General features: G+C 54.6%; 1 protein-coding gene across 8 annotated transcripts in view; it reads right to left on the minus strand.

Moving 5' to 3' along the window:
• Positions 1 to 19,275, minus strand: part of ZNF185 (zinc finger protein 185 with LIM domain) — a 43,019-nt gene extending 23,744 nt beyond the window's left edge. For 6 of the 8 annotated variants that reach the window (XM_051790727.1, XM_051790760.1, XM_051790735.1 and 3 more), the window contains exons 1-8: positions 19,064 to 19,245; positions 6,981 to 7,055; positions 4,531 to 4,669; positions 3,844 to 3,903; positions 2,294 to 2,332; positions 1,999 to 2,073; positions 1,055 to 1,129; positions 514 to 594 (exon numbers count right to left, since the gene is read on the minus strand). In XM_051790727.1, the coding sequence (XP_051646687.1) occupies positions 514 to 594; positions 1,055 to 1,129; positions 1,999 to 2,073; positions 2,294 to 2,332; positions 3,844 to 3,903; positions 4,531 to 4,669; positions 6,981 to 7,005 (494 nt within the window). In that variant the 5' untranslated portion in view covers positions 7,006 to 7,055; positions 19,064 to 19,245. Of the gene's footprint in view, positions 1 to 513; positions 595 to 1,054; positions 1,130 to 1,998; positions 2,074 to 2,293; positions 2,333 to 3,843; positions 3,904 to 4,530; positions 4,670 to 6,980; positions 7,056 to 19,063 lie in introns of all 8 variants that reach the window. The other 2 variants (XM_051790712.1, XM_051790703.1) reach the window with 2 other exon arrangements.
• Between the last annotated feature and the right edge of the window lie 6,464 nt (positions 19,276 to 25,739).

Here is a 25,739-nt window from a genome sequence, read left to right on the forward strand (position 1 = left end):
ATGGGCTTTAAGGTCCTTCCAACCCAAGCAAATCTGGGCTGATTCCATGATTCTGCTCCTGAGATGAGCGTGACAGACCTGCCAGGATGTGGCCTTGGATTCCATCCCTGAGTGATCCCGACCCCGGGGGAGGGAGTTGGGCTCCTCCCCTCCTGCCAGGCTGTCTGTACATCTCTATCTTCTCACTGGGACACGAGGCAGCCCATGGATTCCACAGCCCTTCCCAGCTGCCCAGTTAATTGGGCTGTGCTGTCAGTTTGGATCATGTCAGGCTTTTAATTACATTTTGTTGGGAGGGCAGTGGCCCGTGGGCAGAGTTGGGCTCTGAGCAGAAATATATTATTATTATTATTATTATTATTATTATTATTATTATTATTATTATTATTATTATTTTATTGCAAACCAGCCCTAATGGCTCATCCATGTCATTCCCAGGAATGAACAGCCCAGCTGGAGAGATGCCACTTGTCCTTGCCCCTGCAGGAACACGGAGGGACCTCCAGGACTCACCTCTTCTTGTGTTCATCCGGAGAAAAAGGCACGTCCTCCTCATCCCCATCCACGGATTTCTGCCTGACGTTGTAAGGAGCTCTGCAACAGAGAGGGAAGGGGAGAGCCAGGGTAAGGGGCACAAGCCAAACACAGCTGAATCCATGGACATGTGGAAATGGTTCAGATCCTGGAAAACACTTGTATTTTCCAAGTGCACTGGGGTGCACTCGTCCCTGCAGGGTTTTGTTTCCTTCCTCCAGCCCCATTCCAGAGCAGAGCCACATTCCAGCAGTGCTGCCCTGCCACAAGGCTCCTCCTTTCTCCAGCTTTCAGGAAGTCCAGCAGTGCTCCAAACCAAGTTCCCAGGCTGCATCCTCCAGCCTGTGCCTTGGGATCAAACTCCCTCCATGCAAAGGCCAGTTCAAGGAGCACTTGATGGCCACGGAGGCTCTGGGAGCCACTTCTTTCCAGTGGGAGCTCTGGAAGCTTCCTGGGCATCCCTGTGCAGGTGGCCTTGGCACTGAGCAGGGACAGGGAGCTGCTCCCTCTGCACACTCACAGTTTCTTGTAGTCCTCAGTGGTCATCCTGTATCCAGAGGGGGACCGGCCCGGGCTCTGTCCCTTCATGGAATTGCTGCAGGAGGCACAAATCACACCTGTTAATGTGATCCTTCCCCAGGGGAGCTCCACGGGGGGGGGAAAACAGGGTCAGCCCAAATATCCACCCTCACTAAATGCTGTTGAATTGAAGAGCAGCATTTGCTTTCTTTTTAGGGTTCAGGGCTGGGATTTGAGGTCTGCTTTGCTTCCCCAGGGATACTGTGAGCTGTCGGAGCTGGTGTGGGCATATCCTGCTGTGGGATGGGGGAATTCCACCCCAGGACCTTGTGGCATCATCCTTGTCCCCAAAACAGGGTGGGAAAATGGGGTTACAAAAGATTTGGCCTGAGATGAAACAAAGGACTTCTAGAATCACAGAACCATGGGATGGTTTGGGTTGGAAGGACCTTAAAGATCTTCCAGTCCCACTCCCTGCCGTGGGCAGGGACACCTTCCACTCTCCCAGGTTGCTCCAAGGCCCGTCCAACCTGGACACTTGCAGGGGTGGGGCAGCCCCAGCTCCTCTGGGCTCAGATCAGAGCCACACTCAGATCTGACTCCTCGGGTTCCAAAGCCAGTGCCTTGCACAAAACAGGTTTCAAAATAACCCCCAACAAACAAACCCCATTAAAAACACCGACATGGAGCGTTCCAGCTTTGCAAGGATTCCTGGGGCTTTGTTCCTCACTCCAAACCCTTTGCCAAACCAAACCCAAACCCACAAGTCCTTTGGCAGCCGCCCCGAGCTCCGGCGAGGAACGCATGGGGTTTGACCCCAGCATTCCATAGGGATTTAGGGGAGCTCTGGAAGCCCCCAAGCACTGGACAAAGCCAGAGGATGACCAGAAACGTGTTCCAAGTGTTTAAAAGCTCCTTTTCCTGGAGAAAAGGACACACACATACTTTTTCTGTGCTTGGTTGGGAGAGGAGGAATCCGGCACGGCCGAGGTCTTGTCGATGGTCCTGGTGAACACCCCCCTGGGGAGGGAAGGGACAGCTTCAATTTGTGGCTGGAAAATGTTTGGAACCAAGACCAAACTACCTGTTAAACAGCAGGACTGTCTCTTCAGCAAGGTCCTCCCTGAGCACTGTGTTCCCAACCAACAGAACCCACCAGAGAGGACTGTTTTTCATGCTTGTTGCTCCTGATCCAGCTCTCCTTCCCCTGCAGCCCAAATTTATCCCATTCCATACCAACCTGATGAGGTAACCAGTCTGGGGCTTGGAGGAAGGTGACCTGTGCAAAGAACAGACATCAGTGAGTCAAGAAACACGGGGAAAAACAACAGCAGCAGCACCAGGATTAAAAGGGAATGTCCACGTGGATGTCACACCAAAAATCCAGCTGAGCAGGCCTGGAGGGATCCCAGAGCTGCTACACCTGGGTCAGCCTGGGGAGGGTTCTTTAGAAATGAATAGTCATCAGGACAAGCCCTAAAAAAGATTTTTTTTTTTTTTTTAATAAGAAAAGCGAGTTTTAGAATTTTCCAGTTCCAATTAGCCACGCTGGCAGGGTTTTCTGGCTCAAAATTAACAGCAAGTTGAGGGCACAGAGGGGAGAAGTTGGGTGTAATCGAGCTCCTGGTCGGTTTATCACTGCAAAACAACTTTATGTGAACTCCTCTGAGGGTCCATTCCTGGGAAGGGAGCTCCTCTGGGGGTATCCTGTCTAAGTGCTACAAGAAGTGGCAAGAGCTGGCACAGGAAAAGGGAGAGGAAGCAGGCAGCTGCTCCTGGGAGAGGGCAGTGCTGTCCCAGCAGTGGCACTGAGCTCTCACACAGCACTAGGCCCTTCCCAACAGTTTGATATGCCAGGACAGCCCTCCTCCCAGCCCCTGGGTCCCTGGAGAGCCCCTGTGCTCTGGCTCTGAGGGGAATTCAGTCCCACCCAGGGCTTCTCCTGCTCTGAGGAGCCCCCAGGCTTAGAGCACACAGGAGGCTGAGCTGCAACCCCAGTCTTGTGGGACTGTGGGCTGGAAAGCATCCATCCTTCCTTCCCTCCATCCCTCCATCCTTCCTTCCTTCCTTCCCTCCATCCTTCCTTCCCTCCATCCCTCCATCCTTCCTTCTCTCCATCCATCCATCCTTCCTTCCCTCCATCCATCCTTCCTTCCTTCCCTCCATCCTTCCTTCTTTCCATCCCTCCAACCTTTCTTCCCTCCATCCATCCTTCCTTTCTTCCTTCCCTCCATCCTTCCTTCCCTCCCTCCATCTCTCATCCATCCCTCCCTCCCTCCCTCCATACATATATTCCTCCATCCTTCCTTCCTTCCATCCATCCCTCCATCCATCCTTCCTCCTTCCCTCCATCCATCCACCCCTCCATCCACCCATCCCTCCATCCACCCATCCCTCCATCCATCCATCTTTCCCTCCATCTCTCATCCATCCATCCCTCCCTCCCTCTCTCCATCCTTCCTCCTTCCCTCCATCCCTCTCTCCCTCCCTCCCACCTCTGCCCTCTCCATGGGGACAGTTTCCAAGGCCTTACACGACCTCTGTAGAAGATGTTCTTAGAAGAGCAGTGAATTTTTGAGTTCCCCTGTTAAAATCAGCCCCCCTGGCAGTGTCTGCTGGCTCCAAACAAAGCCCCAGCACAAGGCAGGGGCTCCTCAAGGGCTCTGCTTTTCCAGCACAATCCCAGCAGGGAGCAGGTTTGAGGAGGAGAAGAACCACTGGAAGCACCAACCCCGTGAGAGGGGAAGGGACAGGATGGATCCCCAAACCAAGCTGGGCCCCCAAAATTACCTGTCATTCTGGGGAGCAGCAGGTTTTGGGGCTGGGGATCCCCCACCGGCCCGGCCAGACCTGAGAGAGGAGAAAACATCATGAATTGAGGGTCTGGCTGAACATGGCAATGATGGTTTTGGAGAGAGCTGGAAGAAAGGATGGATTTGGGCTTGGTTTGGGTTCTAATTCCAGCGAAGCTGGTGCAGCCTGGTGTTCCCTGGCACTGTGGGAGCTGAACTCCCTCCCAGCCAGGTCTGCCCTGTGTTCATCACTCTGGAGATGCCAAAGCACTTCAAAAAAATTTGGAGTTCTCCTGAGACTTCCAATGTGCCTGTGCTGCTGGATTCCCAGCTCCCAGGAAAGGGGATTTCCCAGAGCCCCAGCCTGCATTTATCCAAAATAAGCAGGAGCAGCACTTCCTTCTGGCCCTGTCACTGCCTGGCACCTCAGGGACCCCAAAACACCTCTGCAGCTGGAGAACAGAGGGCTTGGAGAACCCAGAGCTCCAGGAGTGCTTGGAGAAGGTGGGATTGTTGGGGTGTCCTGTGCAGGGCTAAGAGTTGGATTGGATGGTCCTTGTGGGTCCCTTCCAACTCAGGGCGTCCTGTGGGGCTGCTCACAGGAGTGGGAGGAGAAGGGAAGGGAAAAGGGAACATCCTCATGGGAAGGCAAGAAGAAGAGAAGCATCCTCATGGGCACACTTACAGGGGGCTGCTCTTCTTCTCCTCCTCAGAGTCCGAGTTGTGGTGGTGGATCCAGCTCTTGTCTCCTCTCAGGGTGGTGCGAACCTTCATCTGCTTAATGATCCTGCGCCGGTCCTCGTCCGTGGGGGGGATGATCCCTCCTGCAGAGCCAAGGGGAGGGGGGAGAGAGGGATCAGAAAGGCCAAGGCCTCCCAGAGCAGCAGGTGAGAGGGGGTGGAGGAGCAGGAGCACGGGGCTCTCTCCTCTCTGCCAGAGATCCCAGCACCGGGCGAGTCTTTTCCCACTTCCAACGAAACATGGAGACACGAGGTCATCCAGTCCTCAGGATCAACTTATCCTGATGCAGCTCCTCCTCTGCAGGGTGTTTTCACACCTCAGTGGTCTCAGCTTGCCCTGGTGGCCTGTCCCAGCTGGAGGAGACACATCCTTTGGCTCCTCATTCCCACATTTCCATCCCCAAGCTCCGTTTCAAGAGCATATTGTCCAACTGAATCTCCCTAAATCTGGGAATGTCCTCTCCTGGGTGGGCTCTCTTTCATCTCCATCCTCTTCCTCCTTCCCTCTGTCCAGGCAACCAACCACAACTACGCTCTCTGGTTGGAAAGGTCAGCAATGCAATTAAACATAAAATCAAAACGTGGGAAAACAGAAGGTTTGTGGATTGGGAGCTGCCAAGTCCTCCCAGTGGGAAACAGATGGGGGGAAAAAAGCACAGGTTCATGGGGAGGAGTATTAAAGCCAAAAATATTGGGAGCAGACAGGGAAGCAGACAGGAAAAGTCTCTCCCAAGGGAAGGAAATGTGCAGGTGACTGATGGGAAGGGCTCTGGTCATCCCAGAGTGCCAAAATCCTGCTGGATCAAAGTGATTACAGCTGGATATTAGAGAGAGAGAGACAAGCAGGGGCATTTTAGGGGGCATTTTTAGCTGTTTTCCCATGGAGGACCAGATAAGGAAATCTCCTTTTCCATGTATTTCTGACTATTTCCCATCTTTTTCCAGTCTGGAAATGCCTGATAAAGGCTGAAAACGTGGAGCCTGCTCTGCTCCTCACACTGGAGCCAAACCAGCTCAGGGGTTTGGACACCAGTGAGTTCCCACAGCTTATCATCAATCCAAGGGAGCTGCCTGGGCTCCCTGAGCCTGTGGAAACACGAAATAATTCCATATATCCATCAGGAAAGAAGGATACACAGTCTCTGTGCTCAGGGTGAGCTGAAGGCTGCCCAGAAAAACCTCATCCCCGAGGAGCTGTCTGGCAGTAAATTGATTTATCTCTGGCACAGGCTCCTGTGCTTCCAGAAGACATTGTTTGTTAGGAGTAGGATTTTTATTTTGTTTAAAAAAAAAAAATGGTCCCATTGGATCATCTCTAAGGAAAACACAGCTCTGAGGATGAGGAGGGTGTCCTTCCCCATGTGGAATTAGCAGGAGCAGGTAAAAGGCACAGTTCTATAGGGCCACAGCCCTGTCAGGATGCACTTTAGGGACACCTTCCATGGGGAGCACCTGGAAAGGGAAGCACTGAAACTGAAAATTAAAGCTGTTTCCTAATGGAAATGGGGCATTCCCATCAGCTCCATAGCACTGGTTTGGCTTCCCTATGGATTTGGAAGCATCATCCCATCTAATTGTGGCTGTACTTTCAGTGGGGGTTGCAGAGACAGGGAATTTTGAGGAGGGTCTGGAAAAGAGGATAATGTGGGAATTTATTAGTGATCTGCTCATCTCAAAGCCTTCAGCCAGGCTCCAAGCCCTCCAGCTCTCTATATTGTCATCACCATGGAATTTATAGCTTCATTTTGGAGCTTCAGGCTGGAGCAGGTCCCAGACAAGGAATCACAGAATCACAGGATGGGTAAGGTGGGAAAAGACCTTTCAGATCCCCGAGTCCAACCCTCAAACCAGCACCACCACCACGGTCACCACTGAACCACGGCCTCAAGTGCCACATCCACGTGGTTTTTGAACAATTCCAAGGGATGGGGACTCCACCACTGCCTTGGGCAGCTGGGCCAGGGCTGGACAACCCTGTCCATGATGAAATTTTCCCTGACATCCAACCTAAATCTCCGCTGGTGCAACTTGAGGCTGTTCCCACTCCTCCTGTCCCTTGTTCCCTGGGAGCAGAGCCCGGCCCCCCCCGGCTCCCCCCTCCTGTCAGGGGGTTGCAGAGCCAGAAGGTCCCCCCTGAGCCTCCTTTTCTCCAGGCTGAGCCCCCCCAGCTCCCTCAGCCCCTCCTGCTGCTCCAGCCCCTTCCCAGCTCCGTTCCCTTCCCTGCACACGCTCCAGCCCCTCAGTGTCATTCCTGGTCATTCCTGGAGTGAGGTGCCAGGGCAGTGGTGTCCTCTGCCCTTGGACACACTGCACTGAGGGAGCTGAGCAGAGCCATTCCAGCAGGTACAGCTGAGCTGAGGCAACACAGGAATCACCAGGAGAGGGAAGGAATTACCTTTGCTGACACCCAGGGACATCATGGTCACAGCAGCACCTTCCCCTGCACACACTGCCTGAAGCCAACAAGCCCCTGGAAGAGATGAAAAAAAAAGGGGGATAAGCAAAATAACAGTTCTGCTGTAAAAACCTTTGTGGAGGGGACAGCAGGGCCACAGTGTCACAGCCACAGAGCCCGGAGGGGGGGACACTCTGCTACTGGGCTTCCTCCCCACAACCCTTCAAGGAGAGGAAAAACCAAATCCAGACCAGGAATCCCTCAGAGCGGACATGACTGAGGTGGTTTTCCAGGCCTGGGAAGAAAGTGGGAGAGGAGACCTTAGAAAAAGGTGGGATAGACCTTCTGGAGTCTACAGAACCCAGAGGCTTCTGGAGTAACCTTGGGGTTGGTGGCCAGTGGGAGCAGGACATGAGGGCTCTTGAGGAGGGATCTGCCAAGAGACCAACAGATCTCTAACAGAGAGACCTGGGATCACCCCAAGACACAGCAGAGAACATCTCACCGCCTGTCTTGGAAGCAAAGAGTTAATTCCTCTTTCTGACAACAGCTGGGTCCCTCCTTCCAGTGACCAGGAAGGAGAAACTCCTGGATGTCCCCCCTCAGGATGAGGAGTTTGCAGAGCACTCACTGCTTGTTTAGGGATGGAGTTGAATCACAAACAACCACAAACTGAAAGTCAGGGGGGGAAAAGTTGGTTGGTTCAGAGTCTGCCACGACAATCAGGGTTTTTTTCCCCCAACAAACAAATGAATAAATAAAAGAAAGGAAACCCCTCAGCACTGGCCCAGTGTTTGGGGATGAGGGGGACATCTGATTATAGGTTTGTCAGAAATGGTTCTTTTCTTTTTCCACTCCCTTGTTTGTTCACAGAAGCTGCAGGAGATGAGCCCTTGTTTCAGAGGAGAAAACCAGTCACAGACCGGTTTGGGTTGGAAAGCTCCTCCAGTTCCAACCCCTGCCATTGGCAGGGACATCTTCCAGCTTTTCCATCCTCCCCACCCCAGTCTTTCCTTGCCAGAATCTCCTGGATTCTGGAGTGACTCTGCTCCTCAGTAATGAAAAGGCCCAACCCTCTCCAGGAGAATCTAAAATGAGGTTGTTATTCCCTGCTGGTGGGCTTGTCCCTGCAGTATTCCTGCGAAGCCACACGCCCAGGAGGAATTCCAGGTGCTGATCTCATGGCATTGCTGCCTGGCAAAGGCTCCTCCTTTGGCTTGTCTCAGCCAGAGCTCTCCCCACTGCACATCCCCTGCTCTGAGACCATGGACAAGCTCTGCCATCACCCCAAGGCTCCCATTCCTCCTGCAAACCCTCCCAAACATTGATCCAGCTCCCACCAGGAGCAGCCAGCCCACCCCTGCTCATCCTTCCCGGATTCCCCCTTCCCACGGAAATTTAATAGACTTGCTGTTTAGAGAGAAAGGAAAACTCATCCTAAATATCCATGAGGAGCCTCTGAGTACTTGGGTGTCTCCCTCCTGAAGGTGGGAGACGAGGCTGGAGTTGTCAGGAGCACAGAAATTCCTGTAATCTGGCAAATTTGGGTTAAAAAGGAATCACATTCCTTGGACCTCCCAGAGTGAGGTGGATTCAGAAACAGCTACATCAAAGTCCATCCCTGGAAGTATCCAAAGCTGGGTTGGAGCATCCTGGTCTCATGGAAGGTGTCCCTGCTAATGGCAGGAGGTGGAACTGGATGGTTTAAGGTCCCTTCCAACTCAAACCAGTCTGGGATTCTCTCATTCTCCCTTGGTGCTCTCCTCTACTCATTACACTCCTTCCCATTCCAGGACAAAATAAAAGAGGAAGATGAGGAGCAGTGGAAAAGAACTATCCAAAATGTCTCATCCATTCCTTTTCCAGTGCAAATCAGGGGCAGGGACAGGCTCCATGTGCCACGGAATGGAGGGATTTGGAAGCCGAAGGGCAGAGTGATTCCCAGGTGCTTATCCTGGAGGAATAAGCCGAGGTTCGGGAACACGTAGGGAAGACTCTGGGGAAGGGCTGGAGCGAGAGAAACAACATCTCTATTGCTTAAACAGAAACTTCGCTTCTTACTCACCCCATTCTCCCCCCCCCCGGATCCACCCGAGGGGACGGGAAGCCACAAAGGGTGGCACTGGCACGGGGAGAGAACCGTGCCAGGAACCACCCGTGGGCACAGCCTCTCCCCTGGCACCGCCTTCCCTGTTCCCACCCCCGCGATCCCGGGAGAGGCGGCGGCGAACACCGTCCTGCTGCTCCCCCGAGATTCCTGCCGGGACAGACGGCAGCAGTGACGCCCCCCGGGATCGGTGACGCCCCCCGGGATCGGTGACGCCCCCCGGGATCGGTGACGCCCCCCGGGATCGGCGATGCTCCCCGGGATCGGCGATGCTCCCTGGGATGGGTGATGCTCCCTGGGATCGGTGACGCTCCCCGGGATCGGTGACGCTGCCCGGGATCAGCGATGCTCCTCGGGATCGGTGATGCTCCCCGGGATGGGTGACGCTCCCTGGGATCAGTGATGCTCCCCGGGATCGGTGACGCTCCCCGGGATCGGTGGTGCTCCCTGGGATCAGTGACGCTGCCCGGGATCGGTGACGCTGCCCGGGATCGGTGATGCTCCCCGGGATCGGTGATGCTCCCCGGGATCGGTGATGCTCCCCGGGATCAGTGACGCCTCCCGGGATCGGCTTTGGGCGACTGGCTCCTGCGGTTTCCAGCTCTGAATCCCGCCGGGCGGTCAGGGATGCTCCAGGCCAGGAGCTGGATGGTGACCCCGAGCAGTGGGAGCCCCCAGGACACACAGACACCCTTTGGGGTGTCCCCCAGCTCCGGCAGAACTCCCGGGGGTTGGAGCCGCTCCCCTCCTGCTCCCCAGCAGAACAGAGGGGTCTGGAAGGAAACCTTTGGCAAATCTGATGGGACACAGGCCCAGAGTGTCCCCCCAGAGTGTCTCCAGCCCTGGGGGCAGTTCTGGGCTCCTCATAAGAAGGACATGGAGGGGCTGGAGTGTGCCCAGGGAAGGGAACAGAGTTGGGAAGGGGCTGGAGCAGCCGGAGGGGCTGAGGGAGCTGGGGGGGCTCAGCCTGGAGCAAAGGAGGCTCAGGGGGGACCTTCTGGCTCTGCAACCCCCTGACAGGAGGGGGGAGCCGGGGGGGGGTCGGGCTCTGCTCCCAGGGAACAAGGGACAGGAGGAGAGGGAACGGCCTCCAGCTGTGCCAGGGGAGGGCCAGGCTGGATTTGGGGAAAATTTCTTCATGGACAGGGTTGTCCAGCCCTGGCCCAGCTGCCCAGGGCAGGGGTGGAGTTCCCATTTCCGGAATTGTTCAAAAACCACGTGGATGTGGCACTTGAGGCCGTGGTTCAGTGGTGACCGTGGTGGTGGTGCTGATTTGACAGTTGGACTTGATGATCTTAAGGGTCTTTTCCCACCTTAACAATTCTGTGATTCCATGATTTTCTCCATTAACCAACTCTATCCAGTGGCTGTTTCCACCTTCCACCTGAGGATCAGGGCTGTAGGATCCTGTTGGACGCTGGGCTTGGTAAAGTTTTGGGCTGATATTATGGAATCCCAGAATGGTTTGGGCTGGGAGGGACCTTAAAGCCCATCCAGTCCCACCCACTGCCATGGGCAGGGACACCTTCCACCAGCCCAGGTTGCTCCAAGCCCTGGGAAAAAAAAGGGTTTTGGTGTTATGGCTTATCTGGGAATTATGAGCTGGAGCCATAGGGTCCAATTTCCTTGGTTGGTACAAAAGCAAATGTGCTTCCCTAGTGCAGGAACAGCCCTAGTGCTGATCCCCAGGGCTCTGCTTCCCTCCTGGAAGAACAAGAACATCATTTGCCACTTGAATGAATCTTGGAGAGCTGAACTCAGCAGGAGAGGGGGAAACATTGAGGGGAAAACTCCAAGATTTCCCCTGTTCTGGAATCCCTCAGAGCTTCTCCAGGCCTCACACAACACAAAAGCTGTTCCTCCCAGTGGGTGAAATCCCAGGTTTCCCTGGAGTAGGTGGATTCTGGAGGGTTTAGACTCCAAAAGCACCTTGTGAGAGTCATTTAGAAGGTGGAAGCACTGTGGCACTCTCCTGTGGCACTGCCGGGGGAGATCCAGGAATCCCTGGAGCATCATCTCCAGCTCTTCCCCACTGCAGCTCATTTTGCAGGACACATTCCCAAAAAGGCCCCAGGAGAAAGCTTTTCCTCTCCATAGGATGCTGCTCCCTGGCCTCCTCTTGCCAACCCCACCCAAACACAGCCCAGCACTTGGGAGAAAAGGAGAGCAGAAAGGGGAAAATGGCCCCAAAATGATGCTTTGGGGCAGGAAATGTGGTTTGGGCACTCCCAGTTCCCGTGGCTATGACATCCTGTTGCTGCCAGGGAGCCTTTGGGTGCACAGAAACTTCCAGAGCTGGGAGAGCACAACAAACAGCTCCCTCCCTCTGGCACACTCGAGTGGCTGTTCCCTGAAAACCTGGGATGCTCATCCCCATTCCCCATGAAGATTTTGAGGGATGAAAGGCCAGCAGGTCCAGCTGAAGGGTTTGTCACCTTTCCCACTCCTGGCCCTGCCCCAGTCCCAACCCTCTGTGTCCCTCAGTGTCCCACAGAACCCCATTTTCCCCTGGATTTAAACCCCATCCACGTGGAATTCCCCAGCTCTGTAATCCCCACAGCAGCAAACTCTCTTCACCATGTGGAGACCTAAGATTCCTCTGCCTCAAACCAGATCCATCCCTTCCCTCTTGCCTTACAGCTCCAGAATAAGCTCTGCCAGGCCAGACACATCTTTTCCTCCTCTGATTTTCCATTACTTCCTAGAAAATCCTCCTGCTGTGTGACCAGGAATATCTCTGTTAGAAAGGCCAGAAAATAAGTCTGTTTTAGACACCAGGGCTGTTCAGGAATATAGGTTTTTCTCCCAAATATTCCCTACAAATCTAAAATCTAGGGCAAAATAAATCCATTTCAATAAAATCACTCATTCCCTCTGTATTTATGTGGAAGGTTTTCCATCAGAAGAACTCCCTTTGGAGCCAATTGCCTCCTCTGAAGTGTCTGCACACCACAGGTCTGGATCTTAATTAGCACCCCTGGGTGCCATCGTTATGCAAATGAGCAATAATCCTGCTCCCTTCCCCATCCAAAGGGTTCCTGCCCCGTTAAGCCTTGCCCAGTTGACTCTGGAATGGCTGCACTGGGAAGGATGATTCCCTTCACACACCTTCCCTGGACAAGCTCCCTCTGGCTGAAGGTTTGCAAAGTGCCCCGGGATTCTGGAATAAATCCAGAATTCCGGCTCCCCCCTCTGGAAACAGCCCTGGCCAGTGAGCAGCAGGGCTCCCTCCCCAGGGACCCTGTTTCCCAGGGTTAAATCCCACAGGAGTTTTCATCCTCTGATCCTTAAAACCCCCAGATTATAAGGACGAGCCACTCCTGAAAAGAAGCCTGGAAATGCTAAGCCAGGATGCCCAGTCCCCCAGCAGGGAAGGTGTATCCATAGGGAATGCAGCCTGGAAAAAGCTGGGGGAGAAAGAAAAGGAAGGGAAGGACCCTGAGCTGTCCAAGGAGTGACTGGGAACACCATGTTGTGAGAGGGGTTAAATCAGAATTAAATGGACATGGAGGGAAAATCCCACATTGTTTGGAGACATAAAATGAAAATATTTCGTTAGGAAAGGCTGAAATCCTTTGGCTTTTTGTTACTTCAGGTTTTAACTCCCCTTGTCTTGGGAAAAAAAACGTAGTGGAGCTTGCAGGGATTTTTGAAAAGGTGCAGTGTTGCTAATTCAAAAAAAAAAAAAAAACAAACCACAACCAAATTAACCAAAGGAAAGGGTGCCAATCCAACCCTGGAGCTGGATCGGGTTCATCAGTGCCAGTCCACATTCCCAAGGCAAAGCAGCTGCCAGCTAAGCCTTCTCAAAGTATTCCATATCCCTTTATCACACTCCTATCCCAAAAACCAACCAAAAAGCCCCTGAGAAGACCTTTCTAAAATTCCCCAAATGCTCTCCCTGCAGGCCAAGCTCAGGAATTTGGGGTGTTTCTTCCCACCACTCCCATGGATGTGCCTCCCTCTGCTCTCAGGCAGGAGGTGAGGCTTTATCCCTGCTCCAGGGGTGGTATTCCCCTCAGATTGTCTGAGAGCAGCTGGAATTCCCAGCTGTGTCCTGTGGGGAATTCCTGCCCCGAGAGCTGGGTTGGGATGTCCTGGAGCTGTGGCACAGCCAGCAGGGGATGAGCTGAGCAGGGGGGGCACGTGGGGACCCCTCAGCCTTTCTCCTGTGCTGCTGGGACAGGATTCCTGGACAGCTCTGCTCTCCCAAACCTCCCCCCTGCCCTCCCGGCCTCCTCTGCTCCGTGTCCATCCCAGGGGTGCTCCTTCACCCTCACACCTCTGTCACCTTTTACCTGCTGTCTCCTCGTTTCCCTTCCCTCTTGCTGGATCTCCACGGCCAAAATTCACACAGGTTGGCTCCTGGTTGACTTCCCAGGATGTTTCCAGCGTGGATTCCAGTGGAAAAACAGGCTCAGCCGAAGCTGCCGCCAAGCCCTCGGTGCTACAGGGGCAGAAGCCACACTCTGACCCCGGACAGAGCCAATTTTATACCCACCTTCTCTCCCAGAGCCCTCCTGAGTCAGGATCTGCCCAACTTCCAGGCAGTTAAAGCCCCCTGGCCTCTCCCCTCCCTCAGGAATGTGGCACAGGTGGAGCTTCGTGCCAGGTGTGGTCGATGATCCCAGTGATCCTCCAGGGATAACCTCTTTCCTTCTCCAGCAGCTGGGAGGAGTGAGTTCAGGGAGCAGCAGGGATGGATTTGGCCTGGTTAGGACAGTTCCCCTTAATTCTGCAGAGTGTTCCAGGGGGATTCCAGGAGTGCCCCTCTCCAGCCCTTCCCTGTAGGCAGCACCAAGGTGTAGGAAGCTGGGCACCCATCCCTGTGCACCAAAACACCTGACAGCCAGATATTCCTTCTGAACGAATTCCATCTGGAATAACCTGGGATTTATGGTCCAGCTCAGACTCGAGTTTCTGGGACAACGTGGCCCAAACCCTCTGGCTGAAGTCCCTCATCCTGGAGGGCTGGGTGGGTGCAACCAGTGCTCAGCTTTGGACCCTGAGCTCTGGGATGTAACACTGGGATGTCCCAGGCAACAGGAGACCCGTAAAAATGGGTAATTCCCACTGGAAAAGTATCCAACATGGGCAAAGAAATAACTGCTCTGCCTGTGCAGGACCAAAATCCCATTAGAGCCTGTCCTGAGCCTGCACACTTCCAATGGAGCTGCTGCCAAATCCGGGCTAACTGATCCAAAATCCCTGTTTTCAGAGGCATGGAGCACCACCAGGAACAACCTCGACATCACACAACACAGGTTCCTCTGGGAAGCCCTGGGATGCACGAGCAGCTTTTCCCAGAGCCAGAAATCCCGTGCTTTGGAATCGAGCTGGGGCTGCAGCAGGAAGGGCCTCCCACTGCAGACGCTCCAGCGCTGCCCATCCCGGGAAGGGAAGCAATTACAAGCTGTTTAATTAGGCAAGAGGAGCTGAAAGCTTGTTCAGATGCTAATCTCGAGGGCGCCGTGCGGGCAGGGAGCCAGCTCAGCTCTCCCGGTGCCGCGGGGTCCCTGCCCTGCCCCGGCTCTTCCAGTGCCCTCCGAGTTTTCCAGCGCAAACTCCTCCCTTGCCCTTATTAGGGAGCGATCCCTGCGGATCACGGGCTGAACAAGGGAAACCTGAGCGAGGGCACACCTAAAGCTGGGCTCGAGGCTGTGGAGCTGCACCCCGGGAGAGGGGGATTTGTCCTGGCCCCCTCAGCCAGTCCCCCGTGGAAGGACTGGAGGCACAGCCAGACCAACACTCTTTGCTAATAAAATTCTTCAAGTGCCTGAAATCACCAGCCCATTACTTAATTGGGAAGGATCCTGTTTTCCATGCAAGCCACTTAAAAAAAGACCTAATTACCCTCCAGGAGATGAAACACTCCTTGTTCTTACTGACTGGAGCTCCTCTTCCCTGCCCAGAAGGAAACCCTGCCAGCCACCCTCCTCTTTGGTGGCTCAACTGCAGCTTCTAAATGTTAATAACCAGTCTTTTTGCCTGCTGTTGTCAGGAGTTTGTAGGACACTCGGCCCCTTTGTGCCTAAATAACCACCTTGCCCTGTGTGTGTCTCGGGATGAGCTGGATCCCATGTTGGACCCAGTTCTCAGGATGGAAGGAATGCCCTGGGAAAGGAAGCAGAGCTGCTTTGATCCCAGCTTTTCCTGGGAGTGCCACGGGGTGCTTTTAGACTCCTGAACTGTCCACACAGCCAGGGCAGCCACCGAGGTCAGGTTACAGCCCTCCTGTTCCCAGTGTTCCCGGCCTCGGGGTGGGATCTCCCATTGGTTGATGTCCCAGTTCCAGGCTCACTTTTCCATGCCGGTCCCGGGATGTGATCCCTGAGTTCCAGGCTCCCTTTTCCATGCTGGTCCCGGGATGTGATCCCTGAGTTCCAAGCTCACTTTTCCATGCTGGTCCTGGGATGTGATCCCTGAGTTCCAGGCTCACTTTTCCATGCTGGTCCTGGGATGTGATCCCTGAGTTCCAGGCTCCCTTTTCCATGCTGGTCCCGGGATGTGATCCCTGAGTTCCAGGCTCCCTTTTCCATGCTGGTCCTGGGATGTGATCCCTGAGTTCCAAGCTCACTTTTCCATGCTGGTCCTGGGATGTGATCCCTGAGTTCCAGGCTCACTTTTCCATGCTGGTCCCGGGATGTGATCCCTGAGTTCCAGGCTCCCTTTTCCATGCTGGTCCTGGGATGTGATCCCTGAGTTCCAGGCTCGCTTTTCCATGCTGGTCCTGGGATGTGATCCCTGAGTTCCAGGCTCGCTTTTCCATGCTGGTCCCTCTGGGAGGCCCAGCAATGCTCTGCACCAGGAACTGCTCTATCAGTGGGCCCCTTTTGGGACAGGAACCCCCAGATGATCCACGTGCTGCCGCCTTTCCTGTCCATGCAGGGACTGGGTGACCTTGGAGGTCTCTTCCAACCTTGATTCCGTGAACCAGGAGTTAAATTCCGGGTGCCTCCACAGAAAGGTCATTAAGAGATGACAAACCATGTCCTCCCTGCTGTTATTTCCCTCAGCCCAAAGCCCACGTGCCATCCCTCAGGAAACCACCTGCAAAGCAACCCCGAATCGGCCCCGGGGACCAGGAGCTGCCCTGGGCTCTGCTCCCGGGAGCTGAGCCCATCCAAGGAGCTCTCACGTGCTCCTCCTGCTCCTGGCTCCGAGCACAACCCTCATTTCCCCCCCAGGAACTCGAGCACTAATGGAGGGCTTGGCCAGCGACCCGAAGGCTGCAAACAGCACCCAGGGCATCCATGTGGAAAAATATCCCGGTTGAAGGATAATTGATGCCCGTTTTGACCTTCGCGGCGCTCAAATTAAAACGTCCTTGCAGCTTGCAAAAGGTCTGAACCTCCTTCCTTTGAGCCTCCTCAAGTCTGCTGAGAATTTTGTCAGCCAGCCCCGAATGCTGGTGCAGGGCCCCACTCTCAGGGGTGGGAATGCTTTTAGCCCAGCTTTCCCAAAGCCAGGGAGAGAAGCCCCTTCCCCGTGGGTCACCTGTAGCCACCAGAGCTGCCCCAGCAGGGAGTTTTCCAGCTGCAGGAAGGCTGATGCAGACCCTCCTCCCGGGAGCTGGACCAGGCTGGGCACGTCCTCACATTTCTCTGGGGTAGCCAGAGCACACAATGCAAACCTTGTGCCTGCTCCTGCTTTGCTGTCACCTGTTACCTGATCTGCTGGGAAGGGACAGCAGTGGATGGCACAAACCCTGCCAGAACCACCTTAACCCTTGCAAGCCACTTCAGCTAAAGGCGGGATCAGCACCTCCTGCCCAGTGCCTGGGACGTCTTGGAGCCAACGTTCCTAAAACTACAGTTATTTGAACTCTGATTGGAATGACATCCCGTGCCTGGGGAGGATGGACCTTCCCCTCCCACTCCCTGCGCTTGGGGGAACGAGTGGCAACGGGAATTCCACCCCAGGCTTCCCACTGGCAACTCAGCCGAGGTCCCTTCCCACCCCAAACCATTGTGGGATTCCATGATTTTAGAGAATTCTCAGCTGCTCTGGAGGACCAGCTTTTCCCTCCTGCCTTCCCCCTTTTCCATGCAGTGACTATTTAACACTGAGACTGTTGGGGATGTTTAAGAAGCACCAGGAGATTTCTGAAGTCAAGCTGTGAACAATCAGGAATTCAATAATTTAAGCAGTCCAGGAGACCTTAAATTAACCCTTCTGGGCTTGTCCAGCACACCAGCTCGTGGCTACCTTGTTCAGCACACACAGAGATGCTCCAAGGAGAAGCTGGGCTGGGAGGAGGATCTTTTCCTCACTGCTGGGGGCAGGGAATGCCTCTTCTTCCCCAAACATGGAGAAAAGAGATGAAACCCTGCAAGTGCCCTGGGGAATCCTGCCCAGACCTCATTCCTTGGGCAACACAGACACGTCTCAGCCGGGTTTGAGACAGCAGATGAAAAGCTACAAATGCACAACTAATTTCCTTGAATTCACTCACAACCACAGATCCCACAGAGAATTAAAATTTAGTCAACCAGATGAAGTTGGCAAAGCCATGAGCTACCAAAGGCAGGAAGCTTAAAGAGAGCAGCACCCAATCCTGCCCATCCTGAGGGATCATCCCAAGGCTCTGCTGTGCTGGGAGCTCTATGGTTTTCCAAGCAGGACCACCCCCATCCCAAAACCTCACTCCTCTTCCTGCCAATATTGCTCAATTATTTTTCACCATACCGGGTCTGCAGATTCATTGCTGTAATTAAAGGCATTAATTCCTAATTGCTCAACTAATTCCTGTGTTTGGAAAGGGAAGGATGTGCAGGACGTTCACCTCGCCCACACACTGCTGACCTTAAAGCCTTGATGTCTAAGGATGAAAGGAAAAAAAGGAAGGAAAAGTGTGTTTTGGTGTCAAAGGTGGAGCTTTGTGTTTGCATCACCAACCCACAAACAGAGCAGGACAGAAAACTCACTGAACCTTCATGACTTCACAGTTTTGCCAAGAAAACACAACATTTTTTTGGGAAAAAAAAAAAGCTGAAAGCTGTCATTTGTGGAGATCTGGACTTCCACTTAAAACCTGATGAATTTTGGGAAGAAATTTCACGCTTTTTCTATGGCTGGATGAATAAAATAAACTCTCCTAAGCACAGTGTCCTGATCAAGCTGATGAGGGAGGACATCCCTGCTTCCCCACCTACCCGGGTGAATCCATCTCCTCTCACGTGAGGGGTCTGTCCTGGAGCAGCCTGGACTTTTCCAGGACTCCTGTGGGACACAGGGGGGTGCAGATGGAGATTTTTGGCTCTTTTCTGGAGCGGGCAGAGGGGTGGGGACAGGGAAATGAAGGTGACGTTCCCCAAGCCCAGATGAAGCAAGGACAAAGGGAGGTGCTCGTCTCCTCTGCCCCAGCTTTGCCACTCCTCACCGGCGTGCTGCTTTCACACTCATTCAGAGGGAAACAAAACGAGGCAGAGCAGGAGACAGCAAAAAAAAAACCTTCCCTCTCTCCCACAGGAGTCCTGGAAAAGTAGGGCTGGAGAGGGAGAAGGTGCTGAGCTCACCACAAGCCTCTCGGGAGGTTGTCAGGGGTCACAACAGGGGTCACAAAACTCATCCAGTTTTCCCGGTGTTGTCTGGACTGTGCTCACTCCTGCCCACACCCAGAGAGCTCCCTACTGTGCCCCATGGAAATTCCGAGGGGAACAGGTTTTAGGAAGCTGTGGGGCGACGGGCAGGGAGGGAATTCGGGATCACACGGGTGCAGCAACAGCCCCGCAGCCAAACCTCCCCTCCTCAGCCTCAGCCGTGGCACAGACCCCATCCCTGGGGAGCTCCGGCACCATTCCAGCCCCACACCTCGGACCGAGGCACCGCTGAAAGAGCTTCCCTTCCCCATGGCAGAGGAGGATTTGCAGCGCCCGTTCGAGCAGGTGAGGAAGGCACAGCGCTGCTCTTCCTCCCCCTCCCCCGGCTCCCCCTGCACGGCTCCGGGACCATCCGTCCCCCTGCCCAGCCCTACCTGCGGAGGCTCCTCAGGTGTGGGTTCCCCCAAAAGGCAGATGCGGAGCTCTCTCCCGGCGGTTTCGCTCCCCGCGGCTGGCAGCGGGAATGTCGGATCCTCCCTGGCAGCGCGGGCGGCCGTGGGCACACCTGAGCCCTTCACCTGCCGGGGGCTGGCCGTGGGCACACCTGAGCCCTTCACCTGCCGAGGGCTGGCCGTGGGCACACCTGAGCCCTGCCGAGGGCTGGCTCCGGGAAGCCAAGCCTTGTTTTGAGGAGGAGACCTGGGTGTGTTTTGCCCTTCAGGGGAATCAAACAGGTTTCTCCGTTCGGTCGGCACGGCCTCCCCTCCCTGCCAGCTCTCCTCTGCATTCCTGGCATTCTCCGGCAAACGCCGTGTTCCCCAGCCCTGGGGTCCGATGGGACAGCAGACGGGAGCCCCCCAGCTCTTATCCCACCTAATTTCCATTCAGGATAAGCATTTCCAGCCAGGCTTGTTGCCCAGGAAGGGGGAGTAGGGCCCCCCTGCCACTCAGGTTCCCGGAGTCCGGGAGCCGCTTCCAGCGGTGGTACCCAGGGAGCATCAGGGCCGGGGGCTGTAATTAGCCCTCAGCAGTGATTGTGTAGTTCTGTCTCATTAAGTGAGGCACCCAGGGGTGATTATCACTGAGGAAATTGCCGGGTGTTCTGCTCTCCCTGCCTTTCTTTCCCTTTCTAATTGCTCTGGTCACCACAAGGTCCCCGAGGCCCAGCTTTGGTGGCTCCGGGCACAGCCGGACCCGTGGACACACTTGTTGCCAATTCCTAAGGTCTGGAAGTTGGGGATTGAGTTTAGAGCCCTCCTGAGAAGTCAGGGCTCCAGCCTGGGACTGCCACAGGAGAGTAAGAATCACAGGATCATGGAATGGTTTGGGTTGGAAGGACCTTAAAGCTCATCCAGTCCAACCCCCTGCCATGGGCAGGAACACCTTCTAATGTCCCAGGTTGCTCCAACCTGGCCTTGGACACTTCCAGGGATCCAGGGGCAGCCACAGCTTCTCTGGGCAACCTGTGCCAGGGCCTCCCCACCCTCCCAGCCCAGAATTCCTCCCCAGTATCCCATCTGTCCCTGCCCTCTGGCACTGGGAAGCCATTTCCCCTTGTTCTGTCCCTCCATCCCTTGTCCCCAGTCCCTCTCCTGGAGCCCCTTTAGGCCCTGCAAGGGGCTCTCAGCTCTCCCACTCCTTGGACCCTGGGGTGTCCCTCCTCATGCTTGAGGACCTTTTGTACCTGCAAGGCTGGCCAGGCCAGGTGATGAGTCACCATTATTTCAGGAAAGAACATGGACAAACCTTCAGCAAACGATGGCATGACTCAGGGGTTGCTCAAAATAAAGCTGCACTGTCAGCTGGAGCCATGGAACAGAGGATGCTTTACCCAGGAAGGGTCTGGGCTGCATTTTAACCATCTGAGCTGGACACCCCTGAGCCCTCTCTGAGCTCAGGGTGTGGCTCACTGAATATTCCGGCTTCTCTCCTGCTTATCTCAGCTGGGATCACCTGGAACAAAGCTCGGCTGAGCTTGGCTGCTGCTGCTGCTGCTGCTGCAGCCTGAGATCAGAGAGGGAGATCTGGGGCTGGAGTAACACCTTAAAGCCTGAAAATCCCTGATGTCATCGTGGTTGTGCTGCTGGGAGCCAGGGGTGGATTATGGGCCCTGTTATGGCACATCCCGGGTTGGGATTGGATGTTTGCCCATCATCCCACAGCAGAGCTGTGAGGAGAGGGCAGGAGCTCTTCTTCCCAGCTCTTCCTGCCTCAGCATTACTTGTGCTTGGGTCATGGGGCAGGGAAAGTGTGTCCTCGTGGGTGCAGAGGGGTCCTGGAAGGTGCTTGGTTGGGGCTTCATCACCTGCTTTTAGAGCAGGTCCAGAGGAGGCCACGGAGCTGCTCCAGGGCTGGAGCCCCTCTGCTCTGGAGCCAGGCTGGGAGAGCTGGGGGGGTTCACCTGGAGAAGAGAAGGCTCCAGGGAGACCTGAGAGCCCCTTCCAGGGCCTAAAGGGCTCCAGGAGAGCTGGAGAGGGACTGGGGACAAGGGATGGAGGGACAGGACACAGGGAATGGCTTCCCACTGCCAGAGGGCAGGGATAGATGGGATACTTGGGAGGAATTGTTGGTTGTGAGGGTGGGGAGGTGCTGGAATGGATTTCCCAGAGAAGCTGTGGCTGCCCCTGGATCCCTGGAAGTGTCCAAGGCCAGGCTGGACAGGCCTTGGAGCAACCTGGGCTGGTGGAAGGTGTCCCCTGACAGGAGTGGGACTGGATGAGCTTTAAGGTCCTTCCAAGCCAACCCACTCTGGGGTTCTGTGAGCTGTGAGCTGCAGGCCTGGGGAGGGGCAGCACCACACCATGTCCGTGGTCCCTCTGGAGCTGAGGCTTCTCCAAGGACATCACTCTGCCATGGCAACACCTACCTGGAATGGAAGGTACCAGCTTCTCACTGCAGTTAAACCTGGGACTGACCCAGCAGCTCCACTGGTCTCCATCCCACCTTCACTTCAGGGCACTTCCTCACCACTTCTTCATCATGTCCCTACATCCCAGCACCCTCATCACATGGCCACCAAACACCACTTCCTGAGGGAAGGGTGGAGCAGGGAAGCTCCTCCAGCCGTGCCTGTGGCTAAACAGGAGCAGAGAAGTAGATGCTCCAAGGCCAGCACGAAAATCATGGACCTCTCAGGATGTGGGCTTCCCAAAGAAGAGCTGGAAAGAGAGAAAGTCTGGAAGCCTCAAGAACTGTTGCCTTCCAGGACTGGTGGGACATGGAATGGGACCTTCTGTCTTTGTCTTCCAGGACTGGTGGAACATGGAATGGGACTTTCTATCTTTCTCACATGGATTAGGGCAACAGCAGAGGGTCAGAGAGATCAGATCCCACAGAATATACACTAAATGTGATATATGTGAGTGTACAATTACAGTCAGGTACACCACAGCTTTATCCTTTATTTCCCACTGAGGCAAGTGGGATAGGAACACGCAATTTTTTTTTCTCCTTCTTCATTTTTCCCCCTGTGGAAAAGGCTTTTCATCCTCTTTGCCCAGCTGAAAGGAGCCATGGCTACCCCCTGCAGGCAGCTCACCTTGAACTGGGGGGTTCCAGGGACCTCCCAGACCCCTCAACCTGCACACAAAGCTCAGAAAGCACCTCCCTGGTGCTCAGCAGCTTCAACAGGGAGGGACAATCCACCCCAAAGGAGGTTTTTTGGTGGATTTATCCCATTTAAGCTGTTGGATGTCACTTACCCCGGCAGGCACAGAAACCCTGATGGGGGTTTTTCCTCCTCATAATTAAGGGAGCAGATCCTGTTTTTAATCACATGGCATTTCCAAGTCCCTGCAGTGGCCAGAGGCAGGAGTTTCCTGCCAACCAGGGACATCTGGAAGAGCTGCTGGAATAGCACAGCCAGGTTACCTCAAAACAGAGGCTAAAAGGTGTCCAGGAAGGCTGGAGGGAAAAGCAATTCACTTTGGGCACTTAACTGAGAGAATCAGAGCAGGAGCATCATCTCTCCAGCTTCTCCAAAAGCCTTGGGGATAAAGACTCCGGATTTATGTTAGGGAGCCACTCAATGTGCAGAGAGTGTGAGTTAAATACTGACAAGTTCATGATGCTTTGGGGCAAAGGCACCAAACTCGGTCTCAAAATTGTCCAGAGAGTTATTTCTCCGATTTTAGGTAACAACTGGCAGCCCCAGCCTCACCTGGACACAGCACAGGTGACCTGCACAGCTCTGGAGCAAACCCTGAAGCCAGCAACACACAAAAAAATCCTTTAAAAATCAGTGCTGGGCAGAACCCAAGAGAGGCAGGTAAAGCTGCCATCCAGGTGTGCCAGAGAGCCCAGCCCAGAGCAGCAGGAATGTTCCATCCCTCTGTTCCACCACCACAACCTTCTCCAGGGACACAAACTCACACCCCTTAAGCAGAGCAGGAGGGAGGAGCAGGAAAAAAGAGCCTTTCCCCCCATTTCCACTTAAAAACACTTTAAGAGCTGTTGGTAAATTCCAGCCTGGAATATCTGATTTTACAGGAAATGGATTCTCCTGGGATCTCCTCTACAAGAAGAGCAGAACTCCCCCTCTCTCCCAGAGATGTCCCACAGCTGGCACTGGTTGATCCTTGTTTCCCTGCTGCTCACCTGCCTCCCTTGTGTCCTCACTTGGAATCAGCCAGACGTGGGAATGACATCACACGAGGAAGCTGCAGCCACAGAAACCACTCCTGGGGTGGAGAGAGAGCCTGAGAGGAGAAGATTTAAAGGACTCAGAGCATTTAGGTCAGAAAATAATGTCAAGGAAGAACCAGGAGTGACACGAGGAGCACAGAGCTGCCACTGCCAGAAACAGGGAGTTCAAACCAGCCTGTGTTGAACCCTCCAGTTCCTTTCCAGAGGTGCAGCCCAAACACCTTCAGAAACAGGGACGTCTATGAGGAACTCTGGGAATCCAGCAGGTAGTTCTATGGGAAGGTGTTTTTACCAAGGAATGCTTGTCACCCCCACGACAGCAGTGCCTCCTGTCCCCAGCCTCCCTCCCCAGTGCAGCCTGGAGTTGAAGAGTTGCTCAAATATTTTGTTTAATTTTTTTTTTCTTTTTTAGTATGACAAATTCCCCAGCCTCACTCCAGAGCACTGGGCTGCACTGGACCATTTCCTGCTTTTTTTTTTTTTCCTGCCCTGGAACTCCCCAGCCTTGCCCCTTGCAGGTGAGTAACCCACAGTCCTGTGGCCTTTGCAGAGGTGACACCAAAGCCAAGCCCCAGCAGAGGATCACCGGGTGAGTGGAAGGGTGTCAAGCCACTACACCCATCTCTTACAAGGGAATCCAACTGGTTTTTCGTGAGGTGTCATTCCAAAGTGCTGCCAGGACGCCAGACCTCACCTTCCTAATAGCAGGGAGCAGAGCAGAACCCTCTCTCCTGGATTATTCCCTGCTGGAATACACAGATCTGCCCCCTGCTCCCGCAGACACGGCTGCACAGGAGGGCAGGAGCAAACCAGCACCCAGACAAAGGGTCTGCTCAGCAAGCACAGGGCACAGGGGAGGCCATGGCCAGTGCCAGCTGAGCCAGGGACACAACCTGTGCCATCACAGGCCCTGGCAAGTGCCAGCTGAGCCAGGGACACAACCTGTGCCATCACAGGCCCTGGCAAGTGCCAGCTGAGCCAGGGACACAACCTGTGCCATCACAGGCCATGGCCAGTGCCAGCTGAGCCAGGGACACAACCTGTGCCATTGCAGGCCATGGCCAGTGCCAGCTGAGCCAGGGACACAACCTGTGCCATCACAGGCCCTGGCAAGTGCCAGCTGAGCCAGGGCTGAGCCAGGGACACAAAACTGTGCCATGAGGGAGCAGCAGCAGCACCTCCACCGTGCCCTGTTGCCAGCAGGGAGATGCTCTTTTCTTTCCCATCACCAGCTCAGCAGCTTCCTCAGGGCCCCCAGGCAAACGAGCTGCTTTCCCTCTCCCTAATCAGGCCCAGGTTGTACCACCCTCATACCCTGGGCCTGGCACCTTCCCGGGGCTTGCACAAGCACCAGCGAAACTCGGGAAGGAATTCTCTGGGAGCAGAGTCCAGCCCACTGCGCGGTGCTGGGAGCTGTGGGAACACCCCAGTGCCTGCTGCTGCCTGCACATCGGGGTAACAGAGACAGGGATCTGCAGAGCCAACAGAAATCCCCTTCCACAGCTTCCCAAAAGGCTGTTGGAGTGCTGGAATGCATCGTGGATCCCTGTGTTTCTAAGTCACCGAAGGTGCTGAGCTCCCACGGGATGCAAAGATCCTCCCCCCAAACCTCTGTGTCCCCCTCTGTGCCCTGCCAGGGGGGTGGAATCACTACACCTTGTTTTGGAGACCAAGGAAATTTGTTGTTGTCACTGCCCTCAAAGTTTACATTCCTGTAACAGCACCAGTTTAAACCTCCCAGGTTGCCAAGATCCCCCAGCTCTGGGGAGCAGAACAAACAGAAGCACAGGGGGAACCAGCACAGAGAATGTCACTTCAGGACAAGCTTCCAATTAGGAATGTTTTGGCTCATGGAATTCTAAGTCACTCCCTCAACAAGCCAGTTCAGCCCCTGCTGGAACAGATTCAACCCACTGTGTGGAATCTTATTTTGAGGCAGGCACAGAAAATGCATCTGCTTATCACTGTCAGGAGCCCAGTTAATCATGGAGTAATGGAATGGTTTGGGTTGGAAGGGACCTTAAAGCTCATCCAGTCCCTGGGCAGGGACACCTTCCACCAGCCCAGGCTGCTCCAAGCCCTGTCCAACCTGGCCTTGGGCACCTCCTGCATCCCCAGCTCTGGCTGGACTGGAGCTCCCCTCTGGGCTTTTTTGCTCACTGGACATCTACTTTTCCATCAATTTTTCCTCTTCTCTGTTTCTGGTATCATGCCCAAGCCACCCTTTTCCTTTCTGGAAGGTGTGTGTGGACAAGAGCTTCCCCCACAGCCCAAGGAATTCCCGAGACTGTACAACCCTCCTGAGCAATATCTCTGTGAGAGGGGTTTTTGGTTACCTTAACTCCACCTAGAAAAGCACTTCTATTCCTCCTTCCCTTTCCCTCCCTCTCATTTCTCTGGGATAAGCAACAGATCCCTCCTTTATCTCTCCTGCTGCCAAAACCAGTCTCAGGTCAGCAAAAATAG

The sequence above is a fragment of the Manacus candei genome, unplaced genomic scaffold (genome assembly GCF_025592945.1).
Source record: "Manacus candei isolate 608988 ecotype Guabito, Panama unplaced genomic scaffold, ASM2559294v1 h1tg000003l, whole genome shotgun sequence".
Lineage (NCBI taxonomy): Eukaryota > Metazoa > Chordata > Aves > Passeriformes > Pipridae > Manacus > Manacus candei.